At 37.0% G+C, this 15940-nt stretch overlaps 1 protein-coding gene across 1 annotated transcript in view; it reads left to right on the plus strand.

The window, feature by feature from the left end:
* Positions 1-15940, plus strand: part of KIZ (kizuna centrosomal protein) — a 143482-nt gene that overhangs the window by 43689 nt on the left and 83853 nt on the right. Inside the window, exon 5 of the mRNA XM_047068778.1 lies at positions 15135-15780. Within this exon, the coding sequence (XP_046924734.1) occupies positions 15135-15780 (646 nt within the window). The remainder of the gene's footprint in view (positions 1-15134; positions 15781-15940) is intronic.

Here is a 15940-nt window from a genome sequence, read left to right on the forward strand (position 1 = left end):
GTTTTCCTTCCTTTTCTATTTTTTGGAACAGTTTCAAGAGAATAGGTGTTAAATCTTCCTTAAATGTTTGGTAGAAATCCCCTGGAAAGCCATCTGGCCCTGGACTGTTGTTTTTTGGCACATTTTTTATTACTAATTTGATTTCCTTACTGGTTATGGGTCTGTTCAAATTTTCTATTTCTTCCTGTTTCAGTTTTGGTAGTGTCTGTTTCTAGGAATTTGTCCATTTCTTCCAGATTGCCCATTTTATTGGCATATAATTGCTCATAATATTCTCTTATTATTGTTTTTATTTCTGTTGTGTTGGTTGTGATCTCTCCTCTTTCATTCTTGATTTCATTTAGGTCCTTTCCTTTATCTTTTTGATCAGTTTGGCTAGTGATTTATCAACTTTGTTAATTCTTTCAAAGAACCAGCTTCTGGTTTAATTGATCTCTTCTGGGTTTTTTTGTTGTTATTGTTGTTGTTTGTTTTGATAGCATTAATTTCTGCTCTAATCTTTATTATTTCCTGTCTTCTTCTGGTTTTAGGTTTTATTTGCTGTTCTTTTTCCACTTCCTTAAGGTGTACGGTTAGGTTTTGTATCTGAGATCTTTCTTCCTTCTTTAGGAAGGCCTGGATTGCTATCTACTTTCCTCTTATGACCACCTTTGCTGCATCCTAGAAGTTTTGGGTTGTGGTGTTATCATTTTCATCGGCTTCCATATACTTTGTAGTTTCCTCTTTAACTGCTTGGTTAGCCCATTCATTCTTTAATAGGATGTTCTTCAGTCTCCAAGTATTTGTTACCTTTCCAAATTTTTTTCTTGTGGTTGATTTCCAGTTTCATAGCATTGTGGTCTGAAAATATGCACAGTATGATCTCGATCTTTTTGTACTTACTTAGGGCTGATTTGTGTCCCAGTATATGGTCTATTCTGGAGAAAGTTCCATGTGCACCAGAGAAGAATGTATATTCCACTGCTTTAGGATGAAATGTTCTGAATATATCTGTTAAGTCCATCTGGTCCACTGTGTCATTCAAAGCCATTGTTTCCTTGTTGATTTTTTTATTAGATGATCTTTCCATTGTTGTGAGTGGGGTGTTGAAGTCTACTATTATGGTATTACTATCAATGAGTTTCTTTGTGTGTTTAATTGATTTATATATTTGGGTGCTCACACATTTGGCACATAAATGTTTACAATTGTTAAGTCTTCTTGGTGGATAGACCCCTTGATTATGATATAATGTCCTTCTGCATCTCTTGATACAGTCTTTATTTTAAAGTCTAGATTTTTTGATATAAGTATGGCTACTCTGGCTTTCTTTTGTTGACCATTAGCATGATAGATGGTTCTCCATCCCCTTATTTTCAATCTGAAGGTGTCTTTAGGTCTAAAGTGGGTCTCTTGTAAACAGCATATAGATGGATCTTGTTTTCTTATCCATTGTTACCCTATGTCTTTTGATTGGAGCATTGAGTCCATTGACGTTTAGAGTGAGTACTGATACTCACTCTAGATGATACGAATTTATTGCCATTATGATGCTTATAGAGTTGGAGTTTCTGGTGGTGTTCTTTGGTCCTTTCTAATCTTTGTTGCTTTTGGTATTTATTTATTTATATAAATAAATACCTCCCTCTGAGGGGAGAAAAGATGGAAAAGTATATATACATATACACATGTATATGTATATATATATATACACATATATATATGTATACACATGTACATATACACGTGTATATGTATATGTGTATACACATATACATATGTATATATACATATACTTTTTCATCTTTTGTCCCTTCAGAGAGTCCCCCTTAAAATTTCTTGCAGGGCTGGTCTAGTGATCACAAACTCCTTTAATTTTTGTTTGTCTGGGAAACTTTTTATCTCTCCTTCTATTTTGAATGACAGTCTTGCTGGATAAAGAATTCTTGGCTGCATATTTTTCTGATTCAGCACACTGACTATATCCTTCCACTTCTTTCTGGCCTGCCAAGTTTCTGTGGATAGGTCTGCTGCAAACCTGATCTGTCTTCTCTTGTAGGTTAGGGATTTTTTTTGTCTTGCCGCTTTCATGATTCTCTCCTTGCCTGAGTATTTTGTGAATTTGACTGTGATATGCCTTGTGATGGTCGGTTTTTGTTGAATCTAATGGGGGTCCTCTGTGCTTCCTGGATTTTGATGTCTGTGTCTTTCTCCAGGTTAGGAAAGTTTTCTGCTATGATTTCCTCACATAATCCTTCTACCCCTATTTCTCTCTCTTCCTCTTCTGGGACCCATTTGATTCTGATGTTGTTCCTTTTTAATGAGTCACTGATTTCTCTAATTCTTAAATCGTGCTCTTTTGCCTTAATCTCCCTCTTTTTTTCTGCTTCATTATTCTCTATAAGTTTGTCCTCTATATCGTTGATTCTCTGTTCTGCCTTATCCATCCTTGCCACCACTGCATCCATCCATGATTGCAGCTCAGTTATAGCATTTTTAATTTCATTCTGGCTATATTGTACCTCTTTTATCTCTGCAGAAAGGGATTCTAATCTGTTTTTGACTCCAGCTAGTATTCTTATTATGGTGATTCTAAATTCTGGTTCAGACATCTTGCTTATATCTGTGTTGGTTAAATCCCTGGCTGTCGTTTCTTTGTGCTCTTTCTTTTGGGGTGAATTCCTTTTTTTTGTCATTTTGAAGGGAGAAAGGAATTAATGAGGTAGAAAAATTAAAATGAAAAAAATATTAAAATTAAAAAATGAAAACACACACACACACACACACAAATCAAATAAATGATGCTAGATCCTAGATGTGTTTTGGTCTGGGTGTTGAAAGGGGTTTGACAGATTAGGGAAAAAAAGCAGGGGGAGTAAAAAAAAGGAAATCGTTCGAGAATTTTAAAACATGAATACACTGAAGTAGACTAAAATGAGATGATGGGAATAAAACAGAATTTGACAAAATATACACAAAAGTAAAGAATATAGTAGAAAAATTAAAGAAAAATATTTTTAATAAAAATTAAAAATAAAAATGAATTTTTTTTCTTTTTCTGTGTTCAAGAAAATGAAAAGAAACAAAAAAGAAAAAAGATTAAAAAAGGGAAATCGTTTGAAAATTTGAAAAAGTGAATACACTGTAGTAGACTAAAATAAAATGATGGAAGTAAAATAAAATTTGAAAAAATTTACCTAAAAGCAAAAAATATAGTAAAAAATGAAATAAAAATATTTTTAATAGAAATTGAAAGTAAAAATGAAGTTTTTCTCTTTCTGCATTCAAGAAAAAGAAAAGAAACGAAAAAGAAAAAGAAAAAAAGGAAATTGTTTGAAAATTTAAAAAGGTGAATACACTGAAGTAGACTAAAATAAAATGATGGAAGTAAAATAGAATTTGGAAATTTTTCCAGAAAAGTAAAAAATACAGTAATAAAAATTAAAGAAAAAATTTTTAATAAAAATGAATTTTTTCTCTTTCTGTATTCAAGAAAAAGAAAAGAAGTATAAAAGAGGAAAAAAAAAGAAAGAAAATTGAATAGATGGACCTGCTAACAGATTGAAGTAGGAGTGAAATTACTTCGCTTTCCCCTAGAAGTCAGACTATGTAGCGCTTTATAGTCCATAAACTAAGCAGGCGGTGAGACTTGTGTTCTTGAAGAGTGAAGTTGGCCCAGTTGGACAGGGCTCAGTATAATGACTCTGCTCTTCACTAGATGGCGCTGCTACCCTAGTGGGGTGGAGTGTTGTAGCGCTCCTAGGTGTGTATGCACATGCGCGGGAGCGGTGAAAATGGCGCCACCCAGCTACCCAGTCTCTAGTTTTGGAACTCTGTTCTCCCAGATTAGCAATCGCACACCTGTCCTCTGTCTTCAGCTTTTGTCCACTCCCTGCGTTTTCACTCTCCATGACCAGACCCCAGGCAGTATCTGTCTCCCGAGTTTTGTCTCCAATGTGGCTGTTTTTCCCAGCCCCTTACTTCTGAAGGACTGTAGCTTTGACCCGTTCTGCCCCTCTGCAGGAGGGTCTCACTGCACAATGGTCGAGTGAGCAATGGCCGAATGTGGGCTGTGCCCAAGAATGCTTGCTAGACCCTGCTGCTGCCGGTGCCTTGAGACTGCGGCCAGGTACCAGCCTGCCCCAGAAAAAGTTTGCGAGATAGTGTAGCAGTAGCTTTTCAGGGATTGTGGAAAATCACAACACACATCTGGCACCAGGCCAGACCGTAATGACCTTGACCCAGCACCAGCAAATGTGGCCACCTTCTGGAGTCTGCTGGGACCAGGTAGCTTCAACAGTCTCTACCAAATGTCCTTCCAGCAGTGAAACTGCTTTTCCCTGTGTGGCCTGAGAACCTCCCGGACCCCACTCTTTTCTTGGGGATTCACCCTTCCCAGCAGAGCACTGCCAGGTATCAAGATGCAGAGTTGCAGACTGCACTCCCCTTGTTTACAGTCTTATTGGAATTTAAACCCTCTCCTTTCTCCTTTCTCCCTTTTTAGTTTAGTCCCTGCAGCTGTTTCCAATTTTCCACTTTCTCTCCAGCTGCTTTTGGGGAGGGGTGCTTTACCCATATTCTCCCTCCACCAGTCTCCATCCTCTCTTTGCTTGCAAAAGCACCGCACTTCCTGCTCCTCACTTCCCAACTTCAGCTCTTCGTGCCACATACCTGCTGAATTCTGTGGTTCAGGTTGTGCAGATTGTTGTGTTAATCCTCCAGTGAGTTTTCTAGGTGTGTAGGATGGTTTAGTGTTGGTTTGGCTGTATTTCTTGGACGCGAGACACACAAAAAACTTCCATGCTGTTTCACCATCTTGGCTTCTCCTCCCCAAGGGGTTATCTTTTTAAGTAAACTTTTTATTCTAGAATAATTTTAGATTTGCAGAAAAGTCGCAGAGACAATATAGCTTCCTTGGATCCCTCACCCATTTCCCACAATGGTCCACATTACAATGCCACATTTGTCAGATGTAAAAAACTAACTTAGGTACATTACTGTTAACTAAACTCCAGACTTTGTATTTCATCAGATTTTCCCTCAATGTCCTTTCTCTGTTCCAGGACCCAATCCAGGATTGGGTGTTATAATTTTAATTTCTAAAATTTAATGTAATAGGTATAAAGTGATATTATGTTGTTGTCCCTCTTGTTTTTTAATTTTTTTTGTTTTTCTAAGAAGGCAAATTTTTAAACAAATATTTCTAATTATTCTGCTTCATACTGGGAGGATTGGGGGTTAATTTCCATCCCAATAAATTTGCTTTATCAGAGTAGTATTCCTGTTACTGAAAACTGTAAACATACTTCTGTGGTTCCTGGACATAATCATGAGGAAACATTAGTCAAACACACATTGGGAGACAGTCTGCAAAGTAGATAGCTTATATTCTTAAAAAATGTCAAGGTCAGGAATGACAAAGACTGAGGAGTTCCAGGTTAAAATAAGCTCAAAGAGAGATGGCTCTAGATTGGATCCTGAAACTGGGAAAAAGGTAGCTATATAAAGGATATTATTTGGCCAAGTAACAAAGTTTGAATGAGGACTGTGGAATAGAAAATAGCATTTTATCAATGTTGAATTTCCTGATTTTAATCATTGAACTCTCTCTACTGATGAAAGAGAATGTCCCTGTGCTCAGGAAATATACACTGAAATGTTTGGGGGAGAGGGACCAGTTATCTCCATTTACCCTCAAATGGTTCAGGAAAAAATTGTGTGTGTGTGTGTGTGTGTGTGTGTGTGTGTGTGTGTATAAACATACACATATATGTAGAGAGAGAATGATAAAACAAATGGGGCAAAATGTAAATAATTGATTATTCTAGACAAAAGATATTAGGGGAGTTTTTCTTATGATTCCTGAAACTTTTCTGTAAGGTTGAAATCATACCAAAAACTTAACCCTCCTCCCCCACAAACGAGTAACTAGAGATAGAGCAGAAAAAACTTCCTATTGGGTCTCAACAGATCCTCAAATGCAAGTTGTCTCTTTTGGTCCTATAGGCAAACAAATGCACCAGTCTGTAGATTCTAATTTTATGCATAATTACAGGCCACCTTTCCATAACTTCTGATTTATTATACGCCACTAAAATGTAATGTTCTGGGTGCCTGGGTGGCTCGTCAGTTAAGTGCCCAACTCTTGATCTCTGCTCAGGGCATGATCTCATAGTTGGTAAGATTGAGCCCTGAGTCAGGCTATGTGCTGACTGCATGGACCCTGCTTGGGATTTTCTCTCTCCTGCTCCTCCTCCACTCATATTCTATTTCACTGTCTCTCTTTCTCTCTCAAAATAAATGAATAAACATTTTTAAAATATTAAAAAATTAAAATAAATGTGATGTTCTCATTGATTACTATGTTGGTAAGTAGTATATTAGTAGAGTTTGTTGAGGATCCGCAGTTCCATATTCTAAAAAGTGTTGAACGCTTGGCAAAAATGGCAGTTTATAACCATTTGCTGTCATAGAGATTTGGAATCTCTCCTACTTTTATGAAGTATTCTTCATTAACAGCACTGTTTTGAATTGTTGTTGCTGTTTTTCACTTACTGTGGTTTTAGAAGCATTTACTGTAAGTTAAATCATTACATGCTACTTTTGTTGATTGTGCAGGTTACTATATTGCTGTTTCTCTCCATTTCTTAGCTCTTGGGGTTCTTTGTTCAGTGGGAATGGACTTGGAGTTTTTGGCCTCTTAGTAAGTCAGAGGACTTTGAGAATTACTGGTAGAAAGGAGTAATCCAGGGCACTTCATTTGGCCTTCCCCAGGTGGCTTTCTTCTAAGACATGCCTACTCCTTTGCTTTATGTTTTGGCCTTTAACAGACCACCAAAGAGGGAGGTGTGTATTCCCTGTGCTGGGTTAGTAATTACTCTGGTATTGGTTCATTAACATTCTCTAAATGGGTCTTAAAAGTGAAAAACCAAAGACCTCCCAAACCCATAAGTCTGATCATTGATTTGCCTCAATTTTTTACTAGCTGACCTCAGCATATGGCCAGCTTTAACTTCTACACAAGAGCCCATCCCTTGAAGCCATATATTTAAAGAACTTTTTTTTTTGACAATAGGAAAAATGAAAGTAGTTGTTAGATTAGGATAATGGTAATAGGTGATTTTGCCTATTTTAAATTTGCCTTTGTTCTTATATTAGCTTTTCAATTACAAAAGGAATAGAGAGACAAAAGGAATAGAAGTCACAAATAATATTTATATCAGGTGAATCAGAATGTTGGTTACTATAATTTTGCTATTTAAACCTTATGGTGCAATGGAATATTCTTAATAATGACATAATGGCCTCTTTGGATGGCAAAATGGCAATATCCTATAAGTCAAGTGTTGATCCAGCAATTTCAGTTATAAGAAGCTGTCTTGTACTTGCATGTGTACAGAGAGACATACGCTCAAGGATCATCATTGCAGCATGGTTTGGAATGGTAGATGGTGGGAAACAAACCAAGGTCCATCAAAATAAGATGGGTTAAATAAATTATTGTACATTTATAGAATAGGATAATATTCAGCTACTGAAATTACTTTGTAGTCTGCTTTCTGACCCAACATATACGAAGCTTGGAAGTCACCACACTGTCCTAACAAGTAAAAAGCTGAACAAACCAAAGAATCAACAACTCTTAGATCTCTCAGAGAAGTGGGGTTACAGAGCAATCTGCTGCCTCTAAAATTGGAGAGACCAATAGGGAATACAGAGAATCACAGCTTGTTAGAGCAGAGCTGAAACCACTACAATAACTGGTGCCAGGATAGAGAAATCCAAGCTGTAATTGACAAATTGCTGGAGGCTCAGCATGGACAGGTCTGAGAGATAACTCCAGAGAGACCTAGTCATAGCCCCCCGATCCCACCTTTTGTGTTTTAATTCCAGGGAGCTTTACCAGTTCCGCACAGTGAATATCAGAGAAAAATCCCCCTATAATTCAGGCATGGTCAGGGAAAAAGTAATCATTTTGAAATATAGGAAAGAATTCTGTTCTTAAAAAGATCTGCCCTCAGGAGAAACTGACCAGAGCCTAACTGACCTGAGAGAAGAGAAATACCAACCCAGAAGGCATAGCCTTCAATGTGGAGGAAGGGAAATAACCAATTCCAGCCCCTTCTAGCCTTGAATCAAAAACTACTCTTTAAAAATGTCTTTAAACAAGTCAGTTGACTGTAGATGCATGAATATTTCTGGGGTTTCAATTCTGTTCCAATGATCTGTATGTTTATCCTTATGCCAATGAGGTCTACAATTACCCTAGTTTTGTAGTAAGTTTTAAAAGTGGGTAATATTAGGTCTCCAAGTTTGCTTTTTTAGAAAATTGCTTTGGTTATTCTGGGTTCTTTGGATTTCCATATGAATTTTCGTGTCATCTTGCCAATTTCTGCAAGAATGCTAGCCAAGATTTTGATAGAGATTGCATTGGATATGTAGATCAATTTGGGAGTAAGATTTGGTCCTCTTTTTTTTTTAACGTTTATTTATTATTTAGAGACAGAGAGAGAGCGTGAGCAGGGAGGGGCAGAGAGGGAGACACAGAATCCAAAGCAGTCTCCAGGCTCGGAGCCGTCAGACAGAGCTGGACGCGGGGCTTGAACTCACAAACCGCAAGATCATGACCTGAGCCAAAGTCGGACACCCAACCGACTGAGCCATGAGCCACCCAGGCACCCCAGATTTGATCATCTTAATCTCAGGTCTTATGTACCTTGAATACAGAATGTCTTTCCATTTATTTGGGCCTTCTTTAACTTCTTTCATCAATGTTTTGTAGTTTTCAGTATACAAGTCTTGTGCTTCTTTGTTAAATTTATTCTGTGTTTTTATGCTATTATAAATAGAATTGTTTTCTGATTTCAGTTTCAGATTGTTTATTGCTAATGAATAGAAATACATTATTTCTATTTGTATATTGATCTTGTATCCTACAACCTTGCTGAACTTATTACCTCTAATCTTTTCTTGCGATTCCTTAGGTTTTTCTTTTCTTTTCATTTTTTAATTTGAGGAGGGGAGGGGCAGAGGGAGAGCTAGAGAGAGAATCTTTCTTAAGCAGGTTCCACGCTCAGTATGGAGCCTAGTGCAGCACTTTATCCCACAACCCTAGGGTCATGACTTGAGCCAAAACCAAGAGTTGGACACTCAACCGATTGAGCCACCCAGGCACCCCATTAGGTTTTTCTTTATATGAGATCATGTCATCTGCCAATAGAGATAGTTTTACTTCTTTCTTTGAAATCTAGATGTCTCTCGTTTTTTCTTTTTTTCTTACCATACAGTCCTGGCTAGAATCTGCATGCTGTGTTACATAGAAGTGGTAAGAACAGATATTCTTGTGTTAATCTTGATCTTAGGAAGAAAGCTTTCAGTCTTTCACCATTGACTATGTTGTTGGATGTTTTTCAGAGATGCACTTCATCAGGTTGAGGGAGTTCCCTTTTATTCCAAGTTTGGTGCTTTTTATCATGAGCATGTGATGGATTTTATCAAATGATTTTCCTGTGTCTATGGAGATAATCTTTTGGGAGTTTTTCCCCCCCTTTATTCTATTACATTACTTGATCTTCATATGTTGAACTAACTTTGTATTCTTGGCATAAATCCTACTTAGTCATGATGTATAATTCCTTTTGTTTGTTTCTGAATTCAGTTCTCTAGTATTGTGTTGGAAGTTTTTACATCTATATTCATAAGAAATATTGGCCTGTAGTTTTCCTTTTTTGAGATATCTTTGTCTGGTTTTGGTATTAGGGACTGACTTTATAGAGTGTGTCAAGAAGTTTTTCTTCCTTGCCTATTTTTGGAAGAGTTTATGAAGGATTGGTGTTAACTCTTTAAACCTATGGTAGAATTAACCAGTGAAGAGTTGTGATCCTGACTTTTCTTTGGGGTAAGTTTTTTTACTACAATTCAGTTTCTTGACTAGTTATAAGTCTATTCAGATTTTCTATTTCTTCTGGAGTCAGTTTTAATAGTGTGTGTCTTTCTAAGAATTTGTCCAATTCATCTAGGTTGTCTAATTTGTTGGCATACAATTATTCATAGTATTCCCTTATAATCTTTTTTATATCTATAGGGTTAGTAGCAAAGTACTTACTTTCATTTCTGATTTTGATAACTTAAGTTTTTTTTTTTCTTAGTCTAGCTAAACATATGTCAATCTGTTGATCTTTTCCAAGAATCAACCTTTGGTTTTGTTGATTGTCACTGCTGCTTTTCTCTTCTCTAATTCATTTAGTTCTGCTCTGATCTTTATTATTTCCTTCCTTCTTCTTGCTTTGGATTTAATTGGTTCTTCTTTTTTTAATTTCTTAACATGGAAGTTTAGGCTATTGATTTGAGTTCTTTCTTCTTTTTTAATATAGGCTTTTATAGCTATGAATATTAATATAGGCTTTTGTAGGTATGAATTTGCCTCTACAACTGCTCATTGTAGGCTTTAGTATGTTGTGTTTTGCTTTTCATTTATCTCTGACTATTTTCTAATTTGCTTTGTAATTTCTTCCTTGACCCATTAGTTATTTAGAGTGGGTTTTGCAATTTCTACGTATTTGTGAATTTACCAAATGTCCTTATTTTATTAAGTTCTAATTTCATTCCATTGTCATTAGAAAACATACTTTCTAACCCTTTAAATGTATTGAAACTTGATTTATTGCCAAAAATATGGGTCTATCTCACAGAATTTCCATGTGCACTTGAGAATATGGATTCTGCTGTTGGTAGGTAGAGTCTTCTATGTATGTCTGTTAGGTCTAGTTGGTTTACAGTTGTTCAAGTCTTCTATTTCCCTAATGACCTTCTGTTTAGTTTTATATATTGTGCAATGTGGAGTCTTATTGAATGTGGAGTAATAACAACTATTATTATTGAATTGTCCTTTTAATTCTTTCAGTTTTTGCTTCATGTATTTTAGGAATTTTTTGTCATATATATATATATATATATATATATTTCTAATTGTTATATCTTTTTCACAAATTGACCATTTTAACATTATAAAATGTCCTTTGTCTCTAGTATCAATTTTGTATCTTAAAGTCTATTTCATGTGGTATTAGTATAGCCACTTCAGCTTTCTTTTGATTACTGTCTGTATATTTTTTTTTTGAGGTTCTGTTCATATATCATTTACTCTCCTGTTCCTTTAACCTGTTTGTGGCTTTGAATCTAAAATGAGTCACTTTAGATAGCATATAGTTGGATCATGGCTTTTAAAAAATCTTTTCTGCCAATCTCTGACTTTAATAGTAGTGTTTAATCCATTTACACTTAATGTGGTTACTAACAAGGTAGGATTCTATTCTGTCATTTTGTACTTTCTTTTCCATATATCTTTTTATGTCCTTTTATCCTCCATACTGCCTTCTTTTGCTTTAAATATATATTTCTTAGTGTGCCATTTTGATTCCCTATCATTTCTGTTGCTGTGGGTTTCCTGGTGTTATAATTAATAGCTTATAAGTATCTAGTCAGACTAATACCAACTTAATTTTAATAGCATGCCAAAACTTTGTTGCTATACAGTTCTATTCCTTTCCTGTTCCTTTGTGTTGTAATTATAGTACAAGCTATGTCTTTATATCTCATATGCTGCTCATCAACATATATTTGTAATCATTGCTTGATGCAATTGTGTTTTAAATCATATAGGAGAAAAAAAGTTACAAAAATATATTTATGCTATCTTTTATGTTTACCAATGTAGTTACCCTTATTAGTGCTATTTGTTTCACTTTTTCCCTTTTTTTTTTTTTCCAACGTTTATTTATTTTTGGGACAGAGAGACAGAGCATGAACAGGGGAGGGGCAGAGAGAGAGGGAGACACAGAATCGGAAACAGGCTCCAGGCTCCGAGCCATCAGCCCAGAGCCTGACGCGGGGCTCGAACTCACGGACCGCGAGATCGTGACCTGGTTGAAGTCGGATGCTTAACCGACTGCGCCACCCAGGCGCCCCACTTTTTCCCTTTTTAAAAAAAAATTTTTAAGTTTATTTCTGAGAGAGAGACAGACAGAGCATGAGTGAGGGAGGGGAAGAGAATGAGGGAGAATCTGAAGCAGGCTCCAGGCTCCGAGCTGTCAGCACAGAGCCTGATATGGGGCTCAAACTCACAGACTGTGAGATCATGACCTGAGCCGAAATTGGACACTTAACCGACTGAGATACCCAGGTGCCCCACTTTTTTCCCTTTTTAAAATTGAAGTATAGTTGACACACAATGTTACATTAGTTTCACTACACAACATAGTGATTCAACAACTGTATACATTGTGCAATGCTCATAACAACTATAACTACCATCTGACACCATACAATGCTATTACAATAGCATTGACTGTGCTCCCTATGCTGTACTTTTCATTCCCGTAACTTATCCATTCTATAACTGGAAGCCTGTACCTCTGATTCCCCTTCATCTTTTTTGCCCATCCCTCCACCCTCCTTCCTCTGGCAACCATCAGTTTGGGTTTTTTTTTTTTTGGTTTTTTTTTTTTTCAGTGTTGATTTTTGAGAGAGACAGAGAGTGAGCGGGAGAGGGGTGGAGAAGAGAGGGAGACTCAGAACACAAAGCAAGCTTCAGGCTCTGAGCTGTTAGCACAGAGCCTCACTTGGGGCTCAAACTCACAAACTGTGAGATCATGACCTGAGATGAAGTCGGGTGCTTAATTGACTGAGCCACCCATCAGTTTGTTTTCTGTATTTATGGGTATGTTTGTGCTTTTTTTTAGAGAGAGAGAGAGAAAGCAAGTGGGGAGGAGGGGCAGAGAGAAGGAGAGAGAATCTTAAGCTCTGCGCTGCCAAAATCAAGAGTTGGACATTTAACTGATGGAGCCACCCAGGTTCCCTGTTTCTGCTTTTTTTTTAAACAAAAATTTGCTTGTTTGTTCATTTGTTTTTATATTCCACATATAAGTGAAATCATATGGTATTTGTCTTTCTCTGACTTATTTCACTTAGCATAATGTCCTCTAGGTCTATCAGTGTTGTTGTAAATGGCAAGATCTTATTTGTGTATGTGTGTGTGTGTGGCCAGGTAATATTCCTCTGTGTGTGTGTGTGTGTGTGTGTGTGTGTGTGTGTGTGTGTGTGTGTGTTACTTTAGTAATCACTACATCTTCTTTATCCATTTATCTATTGATAGATACTTAGGTTGCTTCCATATCTTGGACATTGTAAATAATACTACAGTAAACATAGGGGTGCATATATCTTTTTGAATTAGTATTTTCATTTTCTTTGGGTAAATGCCCAGTAGTGGAATTACTGGACCATATAGTATTTCTATTTTTAATTTTTTGAGGAACTTATGTACTGTTTTCCGCAGTGGCTATACCAATTCACATTCCCACCAACAGTGCACTAAAGGGTTCCTTTTCTCCACATCCCTGCCAACACTTGTTATTTCTTGCCTTTTTGATTCTAGACATTCTGACAGGTGTGAGGTAATATCTCATTGTGGTTTTGATTTGCATTTCCCTGATGATGAGTGATGTTGAGCATCTTCTCATGTGTCTGTTGGCTGTCTGTCTGCTTTGGAAAAATGTCTATTCAGGTCATCTGCCCATTTTCAATCAGATTATTTTTTGGTGTTGAGTTATAGAAGTTCTTATATATTTTGGATATTAACCCCTTATCAGCTATATCATTTGCAAATATCTTCACCCATTCAGTAGATTGTCTTCGTGTTTTATTGATGATTTTCTTCATTGTGCAAAAGCTTTTTTTGGTGTAGTCCCAATAGTTCATTTTTGCTTTTGTTTCCCTTGCCTAAGGAGGCAGACATATCTAGAAAACTATTGCTAAGGCTTATGTCAAAGAGGTTACTGCCTGTGTTTTCTTCTAGAAGTTTTATGCTTTCAGGGAGGGATGGTATATTTGAAGAGAAGCAAGACCTGGATTCTGTTTCAGCTGTGTATGTGACATTTTCTCTTCTAAAATTTGGGCCTCAGATTTTGTCTGCAAAAGAGAGATGCAAATATATCTCCTCATCTATTCTGTAAGCCTCTGTGAACTAAATGCTGTCAGGTCTGTAGAGATGCTTTGGTCCCTTCAAAAGAAAAGCGTGTAACTTCCTCAAGGCTTCATTATTGTTACATCCAGTTCTACTTCCCACTGTGTGTCCTTGACCAAGCCACTGAACTGATTGCTTCTGTTGCCTCACCCAGCCCCCTCTCTTTTTAAAAAAAAGACAATGCTCATTCTCCCCATAGACATGACTGTAAATTTAAATTGCTTTACATGTCTTTAAAATTACTTGAGGAGCACCTGGGTGGCTCAGTCAGTTGACAATCCAACTCTTGGTTTTGGCTCAGGTCATGACTCTAGGGTTGTGGAATTGAGCCCCGCACTGGGCTCCACACTGAGTATAGAGCCTGTTTAAGATTCTCCCCCCCTCTCTCTCTCTCTCTGTCTCTCTCCCTTTTTCTCTCCGTCTTCCTCCCTCTGCCCCTCTCTCCACCTTGCACTCATTCTCTCTTTCAAATAAAAATAAATAAATAAAATTACTTGAAGATGTGGAGGAAAAACTGTTATTTGCAGTTTGACTGGCAATCAGGATTATTTTTGCACAAATGGAGTATATTTTAATGCAATCCTGTATATGATTAGTGGAAGTGTTTTTTTATATTACCTATAATACTAGAAAGTTTTTAAAACTCCTATAGTCCTTTGTATGCATCTCTCCCTCCCTCTTTCTTTCTTTTTTTTTTTTTTTGGTATAGTATCTCCCTAGTTCTATTAAATCCAAGCCTCTCTGTGAAAAGTGGTTAGAATTCAGTTTTTTAAATTGTGCTAAAACATATGTAACATAAAATTTACCATTTTAGCCATGTTTAAGTGTACAATTCAGTGGCATTAAGTACTTTCACATAGTTGTGCAATGTGTGCATCTCTTTTTGAAATGTAGATTACATAGTTGTTAGATAATATTTGTTTGGGGAACCAATATTGTGATTCAAAGTAAATACTATGGACTGTACCGTTTTTCTGACTTATTTTGTGGAAGCCGTGGGTTTTATAAAATGTGGTCAGTGTTGATTTCAGTGGCCATGCTTCCTTTTCCTCACTTCATTTTTGAGAAGGATGTAAACAACCCAATCGTTCAGACACAGTATGTTTAACTCACCTCTACCTTGGCGTTGCAGGTTGCAAGGCAGGCAGGAACTAACTCGGGGACAGCCATGTCAAGAGGATTGTATCAACCAGCAACAATCTTTATGGGCCGCCAAATGTCAGCCATCTCAAGCATTGGAGGTTTCAGTACAGAGCAGAAATCTCCCCAGCCCACAAAGAACTTTTCAATTCCTGACCCACATTCACACCGACAGACAGCCCAGAGCGGTAATGTGACAGACAGCTATGTAGTACAAACTAATAGTGACACACAGTGCTTAAATAAGTCTGACAAAATAGATGGAAAGACATCTCTTCAGATTGGTGAGAAAACGCCAGTCACAGCCAGCGCATTGTCTGAGGAGGAACAAACTCATTGCTTACAGATAGGAAGCAACACACGTCACGGCGGGAGTAGTTTATCTAAAGGCAAAAAGTCTGCTGAACTCCATTCCCCGTTACAGGAAAGATTAAGTCCAGAGAACAGAACCACTGATTTAAAGTGTGACAGTTGCAGCAGATCAGAGGGATCAGAGGGAGAAATACTGACACAGGAATGTATTGAAGTCAAGGAAGAAAGAGCCAGACCGCCAGTCTCTCCGCTATCAGCCTCAGAATACTGTGCATCTGTAAATAAGTGTTCTCAAGAGAAGGATTCTGCTTGGGAAGGTTTCCCAGGTGGGTTGAGAGGCTGAGATTGTTTGCTGGTTTTTCTTGGTGTTTAGGTTTTGGGAGTGGTGGTGGTCTTTTGTAAGAACAAAATACATACTTTAATTTTACCTCTGTCAAAAAGCAAACCAGTGACTTGGCTAACAAAATTCCATTCTCATGAGTTCTT

This window comes from Lynx rufus, unplaced genomic scaffold (genome assembly GCF_022079265.1).
Source record: "Lynx rufus isolate CCGP_SWC_20201006 ecotype Redwood Valley unplaced genomic scaffold, mLynRuf1.p SCAF_8, whole genome shotgun sequence".
NCBI classification, from domain to species: domain Eukaryota; kingdom Metazoa; phylum Chordata; class Mammalia; order Carnivora; family Felidae; genus Lynx; species Lynx rufus.